This window comes from Fundulus heteroclitus, unplaced genomic scaffold (genome assembly GCF_011125445.2).
Source record: "Fundulus heteroclitus isolate FHET01 unplaced genomic scaffold, MU-UCD_Fhet_4.1 scaffold_68, whole genome shotgun sequence".
Classification (NCBI taxonomy): Eukaryota; Metazoa; Chordata; class Actinopteri; order Cyprinodontiformes; family Fundulidae; genus Fundulus; species Fundulus heteroclitus.
In genome coordinates this window covers 609,710-632,627 of record NW_023397121.1, presented here as the reverse complement: position 1 = coordinate 632,627, position 22,918 = coordinate 609,710, and the positions used below count along the sequence as shown (strand labels likewise).

Genomic DNA, 22,918 nt, shown 5'->3' with positions numbered 1-22,918 from the left:
CAACGGTTCATGGAGGAGCTGATCAGAGTCCTCATGAGAACCTGATTGGTTCTTCAGGGGACCAAGCGCTGAAGGCGTGGTTAGCTGCTAGTTGTTAGCTAGCAAAGAGTTCAGTGAGAATAATCAACATCTGAAGGGACATTATTGGAAACATTTACTGGGTGTGATCGTGTATTTAGTAACCACTCATGGTGCTTTTTAGTTCTATAGATACTATAAATCAGGTTCCGTCATGGCCAGACCTGCCTGACCCGTTTCTGGTGCTGTGAGGGCTGAAATGGTCTGGACTTGGTTCTGGTTTGGTTTTGTGAATAAATAAAGTTTCTGAATCTGAATCCAGTGTTCATGAAAGCTGGATCTGAGTCTTTAACATCATGGTGAGGAACATTGACCCGCTCTGCTGAATGAAGTTAACTCAGACACCATGGAGGGTTCTCCAGCAGGAACGGCCTGTTGAAGGTCCCACCACATGTCAGCAGGTTCTGCTCTGGGAACCTTTGCCCCAGTCTCTCCTTCTGATTAGTGAATCCAGACCTCTGAGGCCTGCAGAGCTCTAGATGTTGTCCTGGTTTCCTCTGGGAGTAATTATGGTCGGTCAGCCTCTCCTGGGAAGGTTCTCCGTTGTTCCATGTGCTCTCCATGTGTGGATGGTGGTTCTCCCTGTTCTTAGGTAGCAAAGCTAATATGTTCATTTGTGCAACATGAGTTTACAAGGCTAACTTTTTGGTTTGCTGTTGGGTTTCATTGACATCCTAATAACTAACCTGTGCAGCTTGTCCTCATAACAAATAAGGTATTTGGATTATCCCTCCCCTATCAATAACACTCCCTGGTTGTTATGGCGGATAGAGCTCAGAACTCTCCCCCGCTCCCTCCTCCCCCGCTGACATCTGCGGATCCTGTCACTTCACCCAAACAGACACACAAAACTGATGCTCCCAACAACTTATGAACTTACACGCGACCAGTCTTTAATGTTTACCTTCTGCTTATAGGTGTCTCGTCATATTTGTGCTTCTCATGCCAGAGGTTTTTGATATCTTAAACGGTATGCTGTTATTAGGATGAAGTGTGATATATGTGTTTTTCCCTCTCCCTTCCTATTGTGGCTTCTATCCTTCCACAGAGTAATGTCAGCGCCCTGTGGGCACCGTGTGAGGCTGTGTCCTTGGCAGCAAGGCCTCAGTAAATCGTCTCCGCTTGACATGTTTGTGATGTATGTGATGTTATGGCGGTTGTACTGAAACATAAATTTCCCTCTGGGATTATTAAAGTATTTCTGATTGTGATTCAGATAAGTGGTTAGCTGAGCTGACAAAGACCTGCAGAACTCTGACCCACATGGTTCTGGTGGTGGGGCTGATCTGCTTTAACAAACCACCTACCAACTTCCTGTTGTTGGGGCTTTTGTCACTTTGAGGTCCTTCATTTGGACCGAGGCATGAAGACTGCAGCAGACAATCGGACTGTCAGGTTCTTTATCATCGTTTATGTCAGAGAACAGATCAGAGGTAGAGGAACAAGAACTAGAACAAGACAAGCCATGGAAACACTGAGATCCAGGAGAACAGGCCACGTTTACAGCAGTTCAGACCATCTTCTGGTCCCAGACTCCTTCCCTGGTGTGACTCCAGGTCTGGATAGACCCTCTACAGTTCATGTCTGAGTTTAAACAGGTCCACATTCACAACCAGGACCTTCAGGAGCTTCATGAACTACATGGTCAGCAGGTCTCTGAGGGTTCTCCACAGTCCACCAGTCCTGGAGCTCCATCAGATTTAGAAGAGCTTTTCTTCTGAAGTTGACTTCTCTCCAGAACCTCCAGAGACGTTGGTGTGGTCTACCTGTCCAGGTGTGAGTCAGTACTGAGGCTGCATGTAGCCAGGATGCTGAGCTTTGTAGGAGTAAATGCACTCTGAAAGAACCCCAGAGGGAGACAGCTGGATGATCTTGTTCTGGAACCAAACACAGGAGACATCAGCAGAGAGTAAGAGCAACACTACTGCTGGTGCTGCAGGAGCAGAGAGAGGAGCAGGAGCTGCAGCTAATGGGCTGGTGGAAGAGTCTGAAGAACAGGGAGAACCACCATCCACACATGGAGAACACATGGAACAACGGAGAACCTTCCCAGGAGAGGCTGATCGACCATAATTACTCCCAGAGGTCATCCAGGAGGTCTCAGAGGAAACCAGGACAACATCTAGAGCTCTGCAGGCCTCAGAGGTCTGGATTCAGCAATCAGAAGGAGAGACTGGGTTAAAGGTTCCCAGAGCAGAACCTGCTGACATGTGGTGGGACCTTCAACAGGCCGTTCCTGCTGGAGAACCCTCCATGGTGTCTGAGTTAACTCCATTCAGCAGAGCGGGTCAATGTTCTTCACCGTGACGTTAAAGACTCAGACCTCTCTGCTAAAACTAAAGACTAGCTGCTGTTCTGCTGTGACCATCAAGCCCAGCAGCAGCAGCAGCAGCAGCAGCAGCAGCAGCAGCAGCAGCAGCAGTGGTGGCTTTGGTTTTAGCACCTTGAACAGTGAACAGCTTCAGTCATGATGGCGGTTTGTTACCTGTGGATTCTGCATCTCCTGGTGGTCTAGGCTGAGTTCTGCAGAGTCCTTGGCTCTGCAGCAGCAGCAGCAGCCTTTCCTCTTCATGCAGGCACCAATCAGACCTGCAGACAGAAGATCACATTAATACCTTTACCTTAAACCACGTATCAGCAGTATTAACAATGACCGCTATGTGGGAACCTGAACATTAAAGTCTAAAGCTAACAAAGACTCCTGCCGTCACTTTCTAGCAGCTCTGCTTTCGGAATGTTCCACTGTTCATTTCATTTCAAAGTTTATTTGGTAGGGACAGACACACATCGACATAGACAAACTGAGCATGACAGCAGTCCCATGTTGGCGTCATAGTGCGATAGCTACTGCTAATTCACAGCACTTGTCCCTAGATGGGCGTTTTTTTAAAAAGTGCCACTAAAAGTTAAACTAATAGTCATTTAAAATAGCACAACATAATATTGACAATATCTAAAAAGATACAGTAAAATATAAAAACATCAAAAATGATTACAGTTCTGTTTTTGGCATAACCAGAGTTTTGTTTGTTTTTTAAATTTACTAAAACTGGTTACAGACTTTAAATCACCAGGAAGTGAGTTCCACACTGCAGATCCTCCCACGAACTGAGCACTTTGAGCAAAAGTGGTTCTGCGAAAGGGGACCTTACAATTTCCCTCAGAAGACGCTCTAGTGGATTTGCTATTGCCCTGCAGTCTCTATGCAATTACTCAATGGTGTAGTAGGTGCATGTCCATTTAAACACTTAAAAATCTGTTTTAAAAGATTATAATTTATAAAATTAGGAAAGTCTAAAATGCCAAATTTAGCCAAATTGTGACAGTGGTAAAATCTGATTGGCTTTTGATATTAAAAAAAGTCAATCAGAGCCCGATTAAAGACTTGCTAATGGTTTAAGGATGGTTTGGCTAGTCTGAGACCAGACTGGAGCTCCATAAGAGTAGTGTGAGAGGATCATGGAGTTTAAAAACATCTCAGCACAGTGAAGTGTTAAGCAATTCCTAATAATTATAACAGTTTATGTCAGATCTAACAGTTTTGCTGATTTTATCAACATGGCGTCCAGAATTATTCCTAAATATTTTTCTTGTGGTACTTGCTCAGTAAGGACCCCATTGATCTGAATATTCAAAGACTGTAATGACATTTTCTTAATTAAAAAGCAAATACAGTTAGTTTTCTTTGTGTTGGGAGTTAAACAAGAGTCATTTAGCCATGATGATAATCTCTGCAAGCTGTTCTGCAGTTTTTCACTGACTACAATACTGTTTTTGTCCGATGTATAAACAATGGTGTCATCAGCATACATTTGCAGGTTAACTTCAGGACAAATTTCAGGAATACTGTTAGCATACAAACTAAAGAGGACTGGACCTAGGATAGTTCCTTGTGGGATCCCAGTTACTATTTTACGAAATACAGATTTACTGTTATTAATGACGACACATTGTTCACGATCTTTCAGATATGATTGAAACCAAGACAATGATCGTTCCGAAAAATTAAACGATGAAAGCCTTGAGATCAGTAAGTTGTGATTCACCGTATCAAAAGCTTTCCTCAAGTCAAGGAAAACTGCGCTAGTGATTTGTCCGCTGTCAAGTGATTGTTGAAACTTTTCAAGCAGCAGACTTATAGCTGTCTCTGTGGAATGATTATGTCTGAAGCCAAACTGAACCTTTCTAAATACAATACAATGTTCTTTCTAACTGTGCTACTGTGTGTAAGTTTAATATCAATTAATCCTGTTAGTTTAATCTACTGCTCTGTAATGAGCTCTGCTGCACTCATCACTGCAGTTTATTTGGCTATTAGTGTTTGTCTGAAGATACAGAAACCTCATATCGGATTATTCTAAACATATTTTACTGCACTTTATGATAATTACTGCATGTCTTTATTTTAACAGTGTTTAAGTCTTGTGAATTTAGGTTTCTGCTTTTGCACAAGCTCGATGCTTTGCTTTTGTTACATCGTTCTGAGAAGAAATAATCTATTTTCTAGGAGTGAGAGAATAAAAATGACATTTAGTTTGTGTGAAGTTTCCTCATGCAGCAGTTGCTGCAGAGCAGAAAATGATCCATCAACTCACCGAGAACAACGACCAACAAGACACTGTTTAGAGTCAGCGATATTACAGAAAGCAGCTCTCTCTCGCTCTCTTTCAGGTTTATATTTATCAGGTTTATCACTGACAGGTTTATATTTATCAGGTTTATCACTGACAGGTTTATATTTATCAGGTTTATCACTGACAGGTTTATGTTTATCATTATTATCACTGACAGGTTTATGTTTAAGATAAGATAAGGTAGGCTTTATTGATCTAACGTTGGAGAAATTCACGTTTATCATGTTTATCATCGACAGCAGTTTAGATATGTCTGCTACCACCAACCCTCATCCAGGAGCTCCTCAGCCAATAGATCAGGGTTTAATTCAAAGCTTGGGGAGAGGCTTGGCTCTGCAGATCTCCAGAGCCTTGCTAAAGTATTCACACCCCTTTAACTTTCCTATTTTGTCCTGTTCCAGAAGCTTAAGTGGTTATAAACGGATTCTATGACCACAAAGCAGGAACAAAATGATTCACGGTTCTCTGCATGTTTGCAGAAACTGCTCTCATCTTCTGCTGCGTTGCTCTTCCAGCCTGAATAAATCACTGTAACTAAGCAGAAGGTGTCTACATCAGCAACAGGTGGGCGGAGCTAAAACCAGAACCTTCCTGAAGGAGAACCTGCGGCTGTTTTTGGCACGGGGAACCGGGCAGCCACCCAGGGCGGCACCTTTCTCAATGACACACAGGGGGCGGCATCAGTGGTTAAAAAATAAAAGAAATTAAAATAATCTGCGCCCCAAAAGCGGTTTCCCATCAGCTGTCATGTCTCTGCGTAGAGGAATCAGCGCCTTTATTATTAAAATCCAGATAAATGGCTGCAGTCTGTGGCAGAAAGAGGACAGAACGTGGGAAAGTTCAGCAGGCATGAATACTTCTGTAACAGCCTGCATCATGTGAGTCCTGATTGGTCAGGAAGGTTTGATTCTGGTCCAGAAAGCGGACTGCAGGCTGGTCCTGGATCAGGGTCTAACACAGAGAACCAAGAACAAAGAGCCTGCAGCCTTCAGAGTTACAGAACGTCATCAGGATGAAGGTTCCTCTGAACAGAAGACAGAAGAGTCCACAATGTTTCAGCGAGGATCCAAGCCGCCTTCAGCTGTCAGAGCAAACACCTCACGCTGGACAAAAACCAGAGAAAACTACAAAACTACAACTCCCAGTGGTCATGTGACCGTCTCATGCAACATCTGGGCGTTGCCAGCCATTTCCTGTTTGCGCCTTTAGCCGCAGACTCTGCAGGTTTTTACTCCTCTCTGAATGTCAGGACTGCTGCCTGGAGGTCTGGTAGGACCCACCTCCACCCACCAGGGCTACACACACCTGGTGTAACATCTGGAGCTCCTGGAGGACATCAGGACCTGACCGTGTCTCCTTTCCTTCCTCCTGTCCCTCAGGTACAGATGCTCGGCTGATGCCACCTCCTGCTGCTGGTCTCTGAAGAGCGCTGAGTCCATGGAGCCTCCGCTGCAGTTCGCCGGGAACAGGTGACGTAGCTCCATCCATCAGACGTAGCTCCATCCACCTTCCCTCTCATCTGCAGGGTAATGGAGGTGAGGAGCTGCTTCCTACCTCCAGCCGTCATGGAGAGGTGGGGTTCACCAGCCTACCGCTGGACTTACTGTCCATGTCTTTGTAAACCCACCAAGGTCCTCCAGAACATTAGTGACTCCATGTTTAGCAACCAGAAGAAGGTGGTGGGGGGTCAGCTTCAACCCCCCTTGTGTTTTGGTCCTTCAACACGCTGAGGCTGGAAGAAGGTCATCTTCAAAGTGTTGCCTGAAGGTAGCTGCTGTCTGACAGGCGTTGTCCTCTCTTTATTAATCAGCTGAGTCAGCACTTCCTCTGGGGTTCTGGGGTTATTTAGTTAAATTCTCCTCAGGGTGCGTTTGGTTTATTCCTCTTTAGGTTCTCCAGATGAATGTAGAACCTTCTCTTGAAGTTTGAACCAAAATAATAAACTACTCCTGGTTTGTGATTTAATCATTAAAATGTTGTTCTAAGCAGTTCTTCTTCTGAGGATCTACGGAGAACGTGTCATGTGACGCGGACCGTCAGGTTGACCAGAACCAATCCTTCCTCTGGCTTCTCCTCTCCTTCACCTTTTTAATGTTGTTTCTGAGAACTCTGGGTTTTATTTATCAAATACTCTGGTTCTGTGGTACCCTCTGGGTGTCCTGGTGGTTCCTCTGTTTGAAATGTGGAACTGGTTCCGTCCTATGACGGTTGTGTTCTGAGGAAATCAGCGAGAAAGCTTTGGTTTAAGTTTTCACCAACAATGAAGATAACGTCATGCTCTGACAGACGGGTAAACTTTAGCTCCACCTCAGGTCCTGATGGAGGCCTCGGGTCTGTAACGCTCCACCTCAGGTCCTGATGGAGGCCTCGGGTCTGTAACGCTCCATCTCAGGTCCTGATGGAGGCCTCGGGTCTGTAACGCTCCACCTCAGGTCCTGATGGAGGCCTCGGGTCTGTAACGCTCCACCTCAGGTCCTGATGGAGGCCTCGGGTCTGTAACGCTCCACCTCAGGTCCTGATGGAGGCCTCGGGTCTGCAACGCTCCACCTCAGGTCCTGATGGAGGCCTCGGGTCTGTAACACTCCACCTCAGGTCCTGATGGAGGCCTCGGGTCTGTAACGCTCCACCTCAGGTCCTGATGGAGGCCTCGGGTCTGCAACGCTCCACCTCAGGTCCTGATGGAGGCCTCGGGTCTGCAACGCTCCACCTCAGGTCCTGATGGAGGCCTCGGGGCTGTAACGCTCCACCTCAGGTCCTGATGGAGGCCTCGGGTCTGTAACGCTCCACCTCAGGTCCTGATGGAGGCCTCGGGTCTGTAACACTCCACCTCAGGTCCTGATGGAGGCCTCGGGTCTGTAACGCTCCACCTCAGGTCCTGATGGAGGCCTCGGGTCTGTAACGCTCCACCTCAGGTCCTGATGGAGGCCTCTGGTCTATAACGCTCCACCTCAGGTCCTGATGGAGGCCTCGGGTCTGTAACGCTCCACCCCAGGTCCTGATGGAGGCCTCGGGTCTGTAACGCTCCACCTCAGGTCCTGATGGAGGCCTCGGGTCTGTAACGCTCCACCTCAGGACCTGACGGAGGCCTCATGTCTGTAACGCTCCACCTCAGGTCCTGATGGAGGCCTCGGGTCTGTAACGCTCCACCTCAGGACCTGATGGAGGCCTCATGTCTGTAACGCTCCACCTCAGGTCCTGATGGAGGCCTCGGGTCTGTAACGCTCCACCTCAGGTCCTGATGGAGGCCTCGGGTCTGTAACGCTCCACCTCAGGACCTGATGGAGGCCTCGGCTCTGTAACGCTCCACCTCAGGTCCTGATGGAGGCCTCGGGTCTGTAACGCTCCACCTCAGGTCCTGATGGAGGCCTCAGGTCTGTAACGCTCCACCTCAGGTCCTGATGGAGGCCTCGGGTCTGTAACGCTCCACCTCAGGTCCTGATGGAGGCCTCGGGTCTGTAACGCTCCACCTCAGGACCTGATGGAGGCCTCGGCTCTGTAACGCTCCACCTCAGGTCCTGATGGAGGCCTCAGGTCTGTAACGCTCCACCTCAGGACCTGATGGAGGCCTCGGCTCTGTAACGCTCCACCTCAGGTCCTGATGGAGGCCTCGGGTCTGTAACGCTCCACCTCAGGTCCTGATGGAGGCCTCGGGTCTGTAACGCTCCACCTCAGGTCCTGATGGAGGCCTCGGGTCTGTAACGCTCCACCTCAGGACCTGATGGAGGCCTCATGTCTGTAACGCTCCACCTCAGGTCCTGATGGAGGCCTCGGGTCTGTAACGCTCCACCTCAGGACCTGATGGAGGCCTCGGCTCTGTAACGCTCCACCTCAGGTCCTGATGGAGGCCTCGGGTCTGTAACGCTCCACCTCAGGTCCTGATGGAGGCCTCGGGTCTGTAACGCTCCACCTCAGGTCCTGATGGAGGCCTCGGGTCTGTAACGCTCCACCTCAGGACCTGATGGAGGCCTCATGTCTGTAACGCTCCACCTCAGGTCCTGATGGAGGCCTCGGGTCTGTAACGCTCCACCTCAGGTCCTGATGGAGGCCTCGGGTCTGTAACGCTCCACCTCAGGTCCTGATGGAGGCCTCGGGTCTGTAACGCTCCACCTCAGGTCCTGATGGAGGCCTCGGGTCTATAACGCTCCACCTCAGGTCCTGATGGAGGCCTCGGGTCTGTAATGCTCCACCTCGGGTCTGTAACGCTCCACCTCAGGTCCTGATGGAGGCCTCGGGTCTGTAACGCTCCACCTCAGGTCCTGATGGAGGCCTCGGGTCTGTAACGCTCCACCTCAGGTCCTGATGGAGGCCTCGGGTCTATAACGCTCCACCTCAGGTCCTGATGGAGGCCTCGGGTCTGTAACGCTCCACCTCAGGTCCTGGTGGAGGCCTCAGGTCTGTAACGCTCCACCTCAGGTCCTGGTGGAGGCCTCAGGTCTGTAACGCTCCACCTTTCTGTCTGACAGAACCTGTCCCGCCCCCAGCTGCTCGTCCAGCACTGAGTCCATGGAGCCACCGCTGCAGTTTGCTCTAACAAGGTAACTAATTCACCACAGGAAGTGATTTCACTGAACCTACGAGATGTTTCTGCTGAACGTGAACCTTCAAACCAGAGCAGCTCAGCAGGGTCAGCTGAATGTCACTCATCCATTTTCTGACCGCACACAGTAGAAGACGGGACAAAAACCAGCAGTTAACGCAGGAATAGCAATGAAGAAGCAAAACTACTAGAGATTCTGCTGGGAAGTCCATGAGTTTGTGGCCATCACCACTCTAAGGTGGGCCAGGGCGTGGTACCAGCAACCCTGAGCCTTTCCTGTAGTGTGCATCAGCACCTGGTTCCCAAGGCGGGGGAGGGGGGGGTGTAAATAGGCTGAAGAACAGCCTGCTGCCAAACTCCTCATGCAGGTGTTCAAGGCTCCACCTGGAGGACAACAGGTGGGAGAACCTTAGATTTACTGCCCAAGGTGACCCAGGTAGAAACCTGTGGATGGATGGATGGATGGATGGATGGATGGATGGATGGATGGATGGATGGATGGATAATGGATGAATGGATGGATGATGGATGGATGGATGGATGAATGAATGGATGGATCAGTGGATGGATGGATGGATGGATGGATGGATGGATGGATCAATGGATGGATGGATGGGTGGGTGAATGGATGGATGGATGGATGGATGGATGGATGATGGATGGATGGATGGATGGATGGATGGATCGATCGATGGATCGATGGATGGATGGATAAATGATGGATGGATGGATGGAGTTCACAGTAACTGGTCCTGATTGGTCCAGGTGAACATTAACCGCTTCTGATTGGTCCATGTGAACATTAACTGGTCCTGATTGGTCCATGTGAACATTAACTGGTCCTGATTGGTCCAGGTGAACATTAACTGGTCCTGATTGGTCCATGTGAACATTAACTGGTTCTGATTGGTCCAGGTGAACATTAACTGGTTCTGACTGGTCCATGTGAACATTAACTGGTCCTGATTGGTTCATGTGAACATTAACTGGTTCTGATTGGTCCATGTGAACATTAACTGGATCTGATTGGTCCATGTGAACATTAACTGGTACTGACTGGTCCATGTGAACATTAACTGGTTCTGAATTGTCCAGGTGAACATTAACTGGTCCTGACTGGTCCATGTGAACATTAACTGGTTCTGATTGGTCCATGTGAACATTAACTGGTTCTGACTGGTCCATGTGAACAATAACTGGTTCTAATTGGTCCACAGGGAGGACCAGCAGAGCCCAGAGGTCCCCAGAGGTTCGTCAGCCCAGCAGCATCAGACACAGCTGGACTCCATATTTATGGTCTGTACCTGAACAACAGCTGGTCTTCCATCGGTTCTGTTCAGTCGTCTCCATGCTGGACTTTGTGGACCAGAGGACTCCATGTCCGTCCAACCCGGTCCTCAGGTTTGGCTCCATGGTCTCATTCATATATTGTTCTGTTCCAGCTGCTGGAGGACAACATGGTCTCTTTTGTGAAGAACGAGCTGAAGAAGATTCAGAGGGTTCTGAGTCCAGATTACCCAGAATCCTCAGAGAGTCGGTGGGAGGATGAGGAGGTGTTGGAGGGGGAGGATGAAGAGCAGAGGAGGAGTAGCAGAGAGGCTTTTGTGAAGATCACCCTGAACTTCCTGAGGAGGATGAAGCAGGAGGAGCTGGCTGAGCATCTGCAGAGCAGTAAGAGCAGCTCTAGAGAACCTTTCCTCATTGGTCAAATAAGACACTTCCATTCACCTGTCCAGGTGACACACCTGGACAGGTACACCTTTCAGTTGGTTGTTAATGCAGACAGCAAATCAGACAATCACATGGAAGAAATGTAGGCAACAGTACGCTCGACTATGAAGGATAAAATGTCAGCAGAGAGTCAGTGAAGAGTCCGTCAAGGTCACTGTACACGTACAGTATGCCAGAGTATGTGTGAGCCTTTAGGAGAACGCACCCAGAGTACGCGCTAGCAGCAATAAACCTAGTAAGTTAATTCAGTATAAAAGTTTATTTAGGCCTTATGTTAGAATCAGGCAGTGTAGTTCAGCTACTCTGTCCTCCTGATAGAGACGATAGAGAGCTGTGGACGTGAAGTGAGGCTTATAATCCATTACTCCTTATGGTCCAAACAATACAGATTACTGACCTTGGCTAGATAGAGCAAACTGTTTTAGAGATATGATGACCAAAATTCACTCTCATATCTGAAAAAATATAAGAAAATAAAATGCATACAATCCCCACAGACATTTTGCAAACTGTTTACGATTGTTTTACTAAAATGTTCCACATGTAGTTTATTGCTAAGAAGGTACTTTTGTGGCCCACAGATTTTGACCCATGTGGTAAAAGGTTTGGAAAGCAGTGATTTAGGGGAAGCACAGATTCACCCAGTTTGGTTGTTTTTGTCTTTTGTTCAGAACTGGTTCCTTCATCTAGCCAACTTAACCTCAAAAACACCTTGAAGAAGAAGTTCCAGTGTGTGTTTGAGGGCATCGCTAAAGCAGGAAGTCCAACCCTTCTGAACCAGATCTACACAGAGCTCTACATCACAGAGGGAGGGACTGGAGAGGTCAATGAAGAACATGAGGTCAGACAAATTGAAACAGCATCCAGGAAACCACACAGACCAGAAACAACCATCAGACTAGAAGACATCTTTAAAGTCCCACCTGGAGGAGAACAACCAACCAGAACAGTGATGACAAAGGGAGTTGCTGGCATTGGGAAAACAATCTTAACCCAGAAGTTCACTCTGGACTGGGCTGAAGACAAAGCCCACCAGAACATCCACTTCATATTTCCATTCACCTTCAGAGAGCTGAATGTGCTTAAAGAGAAGAAGTTCAGCTTGGTGGACCTTGTTCATCACTTCTTTACTGAAACCAAAGGAATCTGCAGCTTTGAACACTTCCAGGTTCTGTTCATCTTTGATGGTCTGGATGAGAGTCGACTTCCTCTGGACTTCCAGAACCAGCAGATCCTGACTGATGCTACAAAGTCCACCTCAGTGGATGTTCTGCTGACAAACCTCATCAGGGGGAAACTGCTTCCCTCTGCTCGCCTCTGGATAACCACACGACCTGCAGCAGCCAATCAGATCCCTCCTGAGTATGTTGGCATGGTGACAGAGGTCAGAGGGTTCACTGACCCACAGAAGGAGGAGTACTTCAGAAAGAGGTTCAGAGACAAGAGTCAAGTCAATAAGATCCTCTTCCACATGAAGACATCAAGAAGCCTCCACATCATGTGCCACATCCCAGTCTTCTGCTGGATCACTGCGACGGTTCTGGAGGATGTGTTGGAGACCAGAGAGGGAGGAGAGCTGCCCAAGACCCTGACTGAGATGTACATCCACTTCCTGGTGGTTCAGACCAAAGTGAAGAAGGTCAAGTATGATGGAGGAGCTGCAACAGATCCACACTGGAGTCCAGAGAGCAGGAAGATGATTGAGTCTCTGGGAAAACTGGCTTTTGATCAGCTGCAGAAAGGAAACCTGATCTTCTATGAATCAGACCTGACAGAGTGTGGCATCGACATCACAGCAGCCTCAGTGTACTCAGGAGTGTTCACCCAGATCTTTAAAGAGGAGAGAGGGCTGTACCAGGACAAGGTGTTCTGCTTTGTCCATCTGAGTGTTCAGGAGTTCCTGGCTGCTCTTCATGTCCATCTGACCTTCATCAACTCTGGAGTCAGTTTGTTAGATACAGAACAAGTAATCTCCAAGCAATCTAAACCAGAAACAAACATGTATAAATCATTCTACCAGCGAGCAGTAGATGTCGGTCTAAACAGTCCAAATGGACACCTGGACTTGTTCCTCCGGTTCCTCCTGGGACTTTCACTGCGGACCAATCAGAGACTTCTGCAAGGTCTGCTGACACAGACAGGAAGTAGCTCACAGACCAATCAGGAAACAGTTCAGTACATCAAGGAAAAGATCAGTGAGAACCCACCAGCAGAGAAAAGCATCCACCTGTTCCACTGTCTGAATGAACTGAATGATCGTTCTCTGGTCCAGGAGATCCAACAGTCTCTGAGTTCAGGACGTCTGTCCACAGATAAACTGTCTCCTGCTCAATGGTCAGCGCTGGTCTTCCTCCTACTGTCATCAGAAAAAGATCTGGATGAGTTTGACCTGAAAAAATATTCACCTTCAGAGGAGGCTCTTCTGAGGCTGCTGCCTGTGATTAAAGCTGCTAAGAAAGCCCAGTGAGTACAAACCTATTGGGTTTAACATGCTCAGCGTCCTGTTATAACATAATCCTGTATTATTCAGCAGTAAACGACTTAAATTGGAGGCAACAGGACTCTTGCTCAGTTTTTCTGAGCAGCTCGTCCGGGGGTTCTAGCCCCCCAGAGTTGACAAAGGCTCCATTAGAATAGCCTTATTGGGTAAGGACTCTTTAGCTAGAGCAGAGGTACGTCAGCAGTCACCATGATTAGCTGTCTGAATATTGCTGTCAGTAAGGAAGGAGGTAGGAAAAGGAGCCTGTATGCTTCCTCTCTCACAGCTCCTTTAGCCTAGGAACCTCACAATGTCCCTTATTGGCACCAAGAAGCTATAAGCAATCCCATAATCCTTTGCGTCACATGACGTATCAGCACAGCCACCTTATGGATATTAACGAAAATGTCCGCAAAGAAGAGAGCGTGCATTTTGTAGTTAATTTTCAATTCAATTCAATTTTATTTATTTAGCGCCAATCCATGAAACATGTCATCTCAAGGCACTTTACAAAGTCAAATTCAACTTCAGAAGGATGGAGGACCTGATTTGACTTGTATCATTCATGAGCGTTTCTGTTACATAATGATGTCAGAGTTAAAGGCTGTCTGAAACCATCACAGCAGTCCAAAGCTCCTTTCCATAATAGACTTCTGACTGTTGATCTCACGAAAGGTCAAGGAGCAGGAGCTAGGAGCTAAAATTAATAAAATTTAGATGGGGCTAAAGATTCCTGGATGGGAGTCTTTCGCTATGTAACATGGAAAAACAGCTTATCGGAATAAAAATGTGTCATGTTAACATGCTAAGCAGAATATTGTGATCAGATTTAGCTCAATAGGAATGAAATTTTCATCAAAATGAGAGTGGTGGTTTACGCCTGTTGATAATTTGATCAGCATACATGTAAAATGTTTGTCAGGATCAGGTTAATCCAAATTTGGCAAACGAACCTGTGTGCCCCACATCAACATGACATATTTCTGGAAATATGTTGGCAAGGCAAGTTTATTTTATAGCACCCATCCGTAACAAGACAATTCAAAGTGCTGTACATGAACAGAAAAACATTACAGACATAGGAATAAGCTAAGTAAAGCTACAGCTTGAGGTCTGTGATCTGACCTTTCTGACAGCTAAAACAGAAAGCAGCAGAGTAAGGGAAAAAAGCACAGTAGAGGCAGGACGTCTTTGTGTTCTCGTGTAAGCGTGTGTGTGTGTGTGTGTTTGTGTGTGTGTGTGTTAGTCTGTGAACTGTCCCAGATAGCAGTAGCAGCCATTAGTCTTTGATAGTGATTAAGATTGCAGGGAAGCCAGTTTGGATAGCAGCGTTTGCTTTGGGCAGGCAGACTCTTGTTTTTCTGTCTGCCTTAAAGTCTTACTGGTACATCCCAAATGGCCAAAATTGTGTTCATTCTGCCAGAGTTCAGCATCCAACTTTCTCAAAGTTCATTCCCATCCTGCCAGCAAGTTCAGCAGCTGGCCTGCAGTTCTGCTGACACAGCATTTCTGTCTGAGTGCTGGTGGCGGACATATTCCTCACATAGTTCAGGCAGCCTTGACACGGGCCGAAATAGCTGCTGACATTTCAGAATTTCTCGATACTCCGGCTAACCATCAGCTCCAAAAAGAAGAAATCAATTTTCAATATCCTTGACCAACATTATGGACAGACACACCATCCTCCTCCCAGGAGTCCACCGTGTCCAACTCCAGATGTCCCACTGGGCCAGGAGGGCTCACCTTCACCCATTGAAAAAAGTCCAGATGACCACCTCAATAATTTACAATTCAGAGGGTCACGAGAGGCTCCAAAAAGATTGATAGAAGCAGGGCAGATGTTTAGAGGGAGTAGGGAAAGGAGAGGAAAAAGAAACATGTCTGTCTTTACCGAGAGCAGAAAGAAGAAAGAGCTAAATGTTGCTTTTGTTTCTATAATACTTCTATTGGAAACATTAAAGAGCTCAAAAGGATTGTTTATTCAGCAACATTTTGACTGTAATTAGAAGCTGCAAGTCCAGCCTGGGAGCTCAGAAGACAAGCAAAATCGTACAATACGGCTGCGTTTACCATTTTATGTTGCTCAGCAAGGAAGGAAGCACTTTATTCTTCTGTGTTTTTTAGGGCAATTTGATAACTGCACCTGTCAGAGTGGTTCTATTCTGAATAAAACCAGGTTCATAGAAATGCACATCATGATCGGATTAATTGATTGTGTGCTTTTTATAATCTGAATACATTTCAATTTGATGGGGATATTTTGTGCATGTAAATATAGATTTTTTCCCCTCTTTTTGCCTCTGATTTAAGTCTGCTTGCTGCCGCCATGACCCAGATAACTGAGAATTTACACAGGCATTTATTATTCAGGGGAATGTCAGTTATTGGTTCTTGCAGTTCTGTTTTTAAAGTCCCATATTTTATACTATACAGTACAAAGTCATATTTCTTGATGATTTTGCTGAAACTTGGCTAACTATAACAAATATTTTTATTTGCTTAGACTGAGTGCCTGTAACCTCTCAGATAGAAGCTGTGAAGCTCTGTCCTGGATCCTTGGCTCCTGCACCTCCAACCTGAGAGAATTAGACCTGAGTTCCAACAACGTGAAGGATTCAGGAGTGAAGCTGCTGTGTGCTGGACTGAAAAGTCCAAACTGTGAACTGGAAACACTCAGGTCAGGCTTTACTGAACACAGACTCAGAACCATGACAATTCTTGTTTGCATTTAAAATTTTCTGACAACTATTTTTTACAACAACACAAACATGAATAAACAAACAAATAAATTGAACACACCTCTAAAATTCTGTTGTATTCGTCTGCAATGCTGATGTCTTTGCAGCAATCTCTCATACTAAGCATGCATGAAGTGACAGTGGAGAGGAAAACTCCCCTTTAACAGGGAGGAGAACCTCCAGCAGAACCAGAACCAGGCTCAGTGTGAACGCTCATCTGCCTCCACCCACTGGGGCTTAGAGAAGACAGAGCAGAGACACAGAAAGCATAACTATAGAGATAGAGTGGCTTAGGTTACCCTGAGCTAACTATAAGCTTTGTCAAAAAGGAAGGTTTTAAGATTAGTCTTAAAAGTAGACAGGGTGTCTGCCTCACAGACCAAAACTGGGAGATGGTTCCACAGGAGAGGAGCCTGATAGCTAAAGGATCTGCCTCCCATTCTACTTTTAGAGACTCTAGGAACCACCAGCAGACCTGCAGTCTGAGAGCGAAGTGCTCTGTTAGGAACATACGGGGTAATCAGAGCTCTCTGATATATGATGGAGCTTGATTATTAAGGGCTTTATACGTTAGAAGAAGAATTTTAAATTCTATTCTTGATTTAAAAGGAAGCCAATGAAAGGAAGCTAAAATTGGAGAAACATGATACCTCTTGTTGATTTAGGGTTAGGGTTAGAACCTCTGAGGAAGAGGCAGGAGGCAGAGCTGAAGGCAGCAGAGATGAAGATGTTGAGATTCTCTCTGGGAGTGATGAGGATGGAGAGAATCGAGAATAAGTCCATCAGTGGGACAGATGAGGTTAGATGTTCTGGAGATGAAGCCAGAGAGGCCAGACTGAGATGGTTTGAACATGTACACAGGAGGGATAGTGAGAACATCCGTAGGATGCAGATAGGGTTAGATGGAAATAGATTACTCACTGAGGTGACCCCCGAACAGGAGAAGCTCAAAGAAGAAGGAAAAATTCAAAAAGGTTGACAGGTTCCGGCGGCGCCCCTGGCGGCAGCAGCCGAACACAGCTCTGTACCAACTCGCGGACTTTTTGCATAAAAATGCATAAAAATGCCGCCAAACTCGCTGGAAACCACTCATCTACCCAGCCGATCAGTACTTGACCGCGAGCGCCTGTTGGAGTTGCGATCAAGTTGTGTTTTTGGACTTTTAAATACCACGCTCGTCTGCTTACGTGACTGTGGCGTCCTACGGAGACCAGCCCCGGAGGCCTGTGAAGCGGCGGCCTCGACGAGCAGCTCACGCCGGAGGAGAGCGACGCGGAAGCGGTGTAGCCGGCTGAAGAAGCGCGGGTGCCGAGGAGGTTTAGCAGCGAGGCTAAAGGCTAACCCATTCAGACCGCCGCTACCATCCATCTGGCTTTCCAACGTTCGCTCACTGGACAACAAAATGGACCATTTACAACTCGAGCTCTCTACAAAGAGGGAGTTCAGGGACTGCTGCGCTCTCATTCTGACCGAGACATGGCTTTCATCATCAATCCCAGACAACGCCGTTAGCCTGGAGGGGCTAGCTACTTTCCGCGCCGACAGGCAGACAGAACTCTGCGGTAAGACCCGAGGGGGCGGACTCTGCGTTTACATCAATAACACCTGGTGTAAAAATGCTAGATTAGTCACAAGTTTCTGCTCTCCGGACATTGAGCTTATGATTATTAGCTGCAGACCTTTTTATCTGCCTAGAGAGTTCACTGTTGTTATCATCGCAGCGGTTTACGTCCCTCCCAGCGCAAACACAACAGAGGCTATGACTGTTCTCTATCGGACTATCTCTGAGCTGCAATCTGCACACACAGAGGGTGTTTTCATCATTGCTGGGGATTTTAACCAGGCAAATATGAAAACTGTTCTCCCTCATTTTTACCAACACGTGGATTTTGCAACTCGGGGAGAGAACACTCTAGACCTAGTTTACACAAACATAAAAGAAGCATTCAGAGCAGCCCCCCGCCCCCACCTGGGCTCTTCAGACCACCTTTCTGTGATGCTAATTCCTGCATACAGGCCCCTGCTGATCAGAGCTAAACCTACAGCGAGGCAGGTGAGGGTGTGGACTGATGGAGCAATGGAGGCGCTCCAGGACTGTTTTGAGTGCTCTGACTGGAACATGTTCAAAGCTGCAGCAACTTATGAGGACAAGATCAACATTGATGAGTACGCCATGACTGTGTCAGCCTACATCAACAAATGCATTGAGGACGTCAGCACCACCAAGACCATCATCACCCGAGCCAACCAACGACCCTGGATTACTGCGGAGGTCCGTCAAGCGCTAAAAGCACGGAACTCAGCCTTCAAGTCTGGTGACAAGGAGGCTCTGAGGACAGCGAGAGCCAACCTGAACCGTGCCATCAGGCTTGCAAAGCGGAACCACAGCCAGAAAATCCAGGAGCTTTTCCACAATGCCAGCAACACCAGGAGCATGTGGAAAGGCATCCGGGCGATCACTGAATACAACACGCCCTCCCCCCCGGTGGGTGAAGTTGATGCTGACTTCCTCAATGGACTAAATAACTTCTTTGGGAGGTTTGAGGCACTAAACAGCACTCCAGCAGTGAAAGCTGTTCCCCATCAGGAAGAGGAGGTCCTCTGCCTTGACACTGCCGACGTGTTGAAGACTCTGAGGAGAGTCAACCCGCGAAAGGCCCCAGGCCCCGACAACATACCTGGGCGGGTGCTCAAGGAGTGTGCAGGTCAGCTGGCTGGTGTCCTCACAGACATTTTTAACACCTCGCTGGACCAAGCCACAGTGCCAGCATGCTTCAAGTCTGCCTCCATCATTCCGGTGCCAAAGAAACCTCAAGTCACCTGTTTCAACGACTACCGGCCTGTTGCACTGACTCCCATCATGATGAAGTGCTTTGAAAGGCTGGTAAAGGAACACATCGTCTCCAGTCTCCCCCCAACACTCGACCCGTTCCAGTTTGCCTACCGACGGAACCGCTCCACTGAGGACGCCATCTCCTCTGCTCTTCACCTGAGCCTGGCACATCTGGAGGAGAAGAACACGCACGTGCGGATGCTGTTCCTGGACTTCAGTTCAGCGTTCAACACCATCATCCCACAACATCTGGTGGGAAAACTGGAGCATCTGGGCTTCAGCACACCCCTTCGCAACTGGCTGCTGGACTTCCTAACCAACAGACCTCAATCAGTCAGGGTCGGACAGAACACCTCCAATGTCATCACCCTCAGCACGGGCTCCCCTCAGGGCTGCGTCCTGAGCCCCCTGCTGTTCACTCTGATGACACACGACTGCGTCCCCAGGTTCACCACCAATCACATCGTGAAGTTTGCGGACGACACAACGGTGGTGGGCCTGATCAGAGACGACAACGACCAGGACTACAGAGAGGAGGTGGAGCAGCTGGTGGGTTGGTGCAGAGACAACAGCCTGATCCTGAACGTGGAGAAGACGAAGGAAATCATCGTCGACTTCAGGAAGAACCGGCCTCACCATGCTCCACTGCTCATCAACAGCTCAGCTGTGGAGGTGGTCAGCAGCACAAAGTTCCTGGGGGTGCACATCACGGACAACCTCAGCTGGACTATGAACACCATGTCACTGGTGAAGAGGGCACAGAAGCGACTGTACTTTCTGCGGAGGATGAGGAGAGCCCGCCTGCCCCCGCCCATTCTCACGACCTTTTACAGAAGCACCATAGAGAGTATTCTGACCAGCTGTCTCTCTGTGTGGTGTGGAGGCTGCAGTGCCTCCGACTGGAAGAACGTGAGGAGAGTGGTGAGGACAGCAGAAGGGATCATCGGGGCTCCTCTTCCCTCCATTAAAGATATTTCATCGCAGCGCTGTGTGTCTCGAGCCCGTAACATCATCGGGGACCCCTCACACCCCCACCATAGACTATTCTCCCTGCTGCCCTCTGGAAAGAGGTTCCGCAGCATCCGTTGCAGGTCCACCAGGTTCTGCAAAAGCTTTTTCCCTGCTGCCATCAGACTGTTGAACTGCTGAAGTATAAAAACGGACTGTGTACCACACACGACCCGCGAATTTGCACATTTGTATGTATCCTTCAATATCGCTGCTGCACTTTTTCCGGAAACGTACTGCAAAACTGTTTACAATGCAACTGTCTATTGTTAAATCACTGCTGCACCTTACTGCATAATTGTTTACATTGCTTACATTGTCTTTACATTTCAATCTGCCTACTGCTCACTGCTGCACTTTATCCGAAATTTAATTGAAAGTTATCCTGTATTTGACTGTGATTTACCACTGCATTTTTCTTATCCTGTACTGTAAATTCACTGCAAGGTATCCTGTAGAGTTACTGCAATCTTTCTGAGCTGTATGAAAAAACGAAATTTCGTTCTGTATGCACTCTGTGCTACAAAATGACAATAAAGAAAGTCTAAGTCTAAGTCTAAGGTTTTCTGGCTACGTTAAACAGCAGTTCTCATGAATTAACTGATCAGCATCTTTTACATCTCCTGATGGCAAAGCAACCTTCCTACATTTCTGTCGTCTCTGTTTGGCTCAGTTGCTCCTCAAATCCCTGTTACACAGGCCCACATGCTTCAAGTTTATCTGCAGATGTAAATGGTTTATCCTCTGAAAAGACATAAAGAAGGAAGGGAAGAGGGGGCACGTGGTCATGTCCTGTGTGCTGTGTGTGTCTCCAGTCTGTCAGGCTGTCTTATCACAGCGGAAGGCTGTGCTTCTCTGGTATCGGCTCTGACCTCCAGCTGCTTCCATCTGAGAGAGCTGGACCTGAGCTACAACCATCTGGGAGAGACAGGAGTCAAAATGCTCTCTTCTGTTAAGGAAGATCCAAATGGGAAACTGGACACTCTCAGGTATGATTGGGATGGAAGCAGCCCTGAAAAAATGTCTCCCTGAGAAGGAAAATCTGTAAAAATGAGACTTGTCCTTCACTGGTCATCTGATTGGTGTTAAGTTTTTCATAAATATGATCCTGCCTTCCCTCGCATTGAAACCTGCCTGCTGCAGTCAGAGCAAAGAGAATATCAGTCTGGCTTCAAGTCCACATTACAAATGAATGATGGTTCACAAAGCTGCCAGATGGCAAAGCGGGAAGTAAAGATGATAATATACAGGACAGTCTCAGAAAATTAGAATATTGTGATAAAGTTCTTTATTTTCTGTAATGCAATTAAAAAACATGAAATGTTATACATTCTGGATTCATTACAAATCAACTGAAATATCGCAAGCCTTTTATTGTTTTAATGTCGCTGATTATGCCGTACAGCTAAAGAAAACTCAAAAATCCTATCTCAAAATATTAGAATATTGTGAAAAAGTATACTAGTAGGCTATTCAACTAATCACTTGAATCGTCTAATTAACTGGAAACACTGCAGGGTTTCCTGAGCCTTGAAAAACACTCAGCTTGGTTCAGTAAACTAAATCACAAGTATGGTAGTGGTTAAGAGACGACATCAGATTCTCACAGTAACTGGTGTACTGACCATGGCATTACTGTCCTTGATTGGCCTGCCAATTCCCCTGACCTGAACCCCATAGAGAATTTGTGGGCTATTGTGAAGAAGAAGCTGAAAGACACCAGAGCCAACAATGCAAATGAGCTAAAGGCCGCTATTGAAGCATCCTGGGCATCCATAACACCTCAGCAATGCCACAGGCTGATTGCCTCCATGCCACGCCGCATTGATGCACTAATCTGTGCAAAAGGATTCCCAACCAAGTACTGAGTGCATTAATGGACATTTTCAAAAGTTTGATTTTGTTTTGCTGTTATAATTTTTTTTACTTGGTCTGATGAAATATTCAAATATTTTAAAATAGGATTTTTGAGTTTTCTTCAGCTGTACGCCATAATCAGCTATATTAAAACAATAAAAGGCTTGCGATATTTCAGTTGATTTGTAATGAATCCAGAATGTATGACATTTCATGTTTTTTTAATTGCATTACAGAAAATAAAGAACTTTATCACAATATTCTAATTTTCTGAGACAATCAGTAATTATCCAACGGGAGCCTCTGACCTGTCTGCTTTGGTAAATCAAGCTGTTTTTAGGTCAGGCAGGAGAAAGGCCACTCAGACCTAAACACTGAAAGGAGTAGAACTGAAGAACAAGAACAACGCACGGCTGCAGGCTCCCATCCTGTGTTGCTACAGGTTTAGATGTTGGAGGATTTAAATAATCGCTGGTAATCAGTATTATTGTGTACGTTTTGAAATGTCAACCATTGTTTGATATATTTTCATTTCTTTAAAGGCTGTCTTTGTACTGTGACTGTAAATCACCCACTATAGCCCACTCACTTCTGGTTTAGGTCCCGTGCCTCAATAAAGAAGCTTTATGTGACGAAGAAATGTTTAATTGACTAAAAGGGCGTGATGCTGTGATGCTCTCCTGACACTTCAGTTAGGTCTAGTCCTGTGTCTGGTTTCACTCTCTTCCTCTGTCCCCGACTCGCTCACTTAGTCCTTAATCTGCAGAATTTAATCACCAGGTGAAACATCAGGATGTGTCTAAATAATTATTAATGCTGCAACGTCAGGGTGTGTGTAAATCTATGAGTTTGTTCATGACTTTGTTGACAATGTGGCATCTGTTACACTTAGACCTGCACCTACCTTCTGTTCCTCCTGGTGTTTTCAGTGTTTGAGCCAGTGTCCCTGTCAGAAGCTCAAACTACCAACTCTCCTGTTGTGCAATTACACACAGTTTAACGTTATTTAATGTTTAATAAATA

General features: G+C 46.9%; 1 protein-coding gene and 1 long non-coding RNA gene across 2 annotated transcripts; one reads left to right on the top strand and one right to left on the bottom strand.

The window, feature by feature from the left end:
* Positions 1 to 1,464: 1,464 nt before the first annotated feature.
* LOC118561608 lies at positions 1,465 to 2,663 on the bottom strand. Its single transcript, XR_004930168.1, has 2 exons — positions 2,564 to 2,663; positions 1,465 to 1,955 (listed from the first exon to the last, which is right to left on the bottom strand). It is a non-coding gene; the product is annotated as an uncharacterized LOC118561608 (long non-coding RNA).
* A 2,706-nt stretch (positions 2,664 to 5,369) lies between these two features.
* LOC105923841 (NLR family CARD domain-containing protein 3) lies at positions 5,370 to 21,232 on the top strand. The gene is made up of 7 exons (XM_036133758.1): positions 5,370 to 6,181; positions 9,176 to 9,247; positions 10,467 to 10,545; positions 10,692 to 10,920; positions 11,652 to 13,443; positions 15,963 to 16,136; positions 20,854 to 21,232. The coding sequence occupies exons 1-7, from the start codon at positions 6,150 to 6,152 to the stop codon at positions 21,068 to 21,070; spliced, it is 2,595 nt and encodes an 864-aa protein (XP_035989651.1). The 5' UTR covers positions 5,370 to 6,149; the 3' UTR covers positions 21,071 to 21,232.
* The last annotated feature ends 1,686 nt before the right edge of the window (positions 21,233 to 22,918 follow it).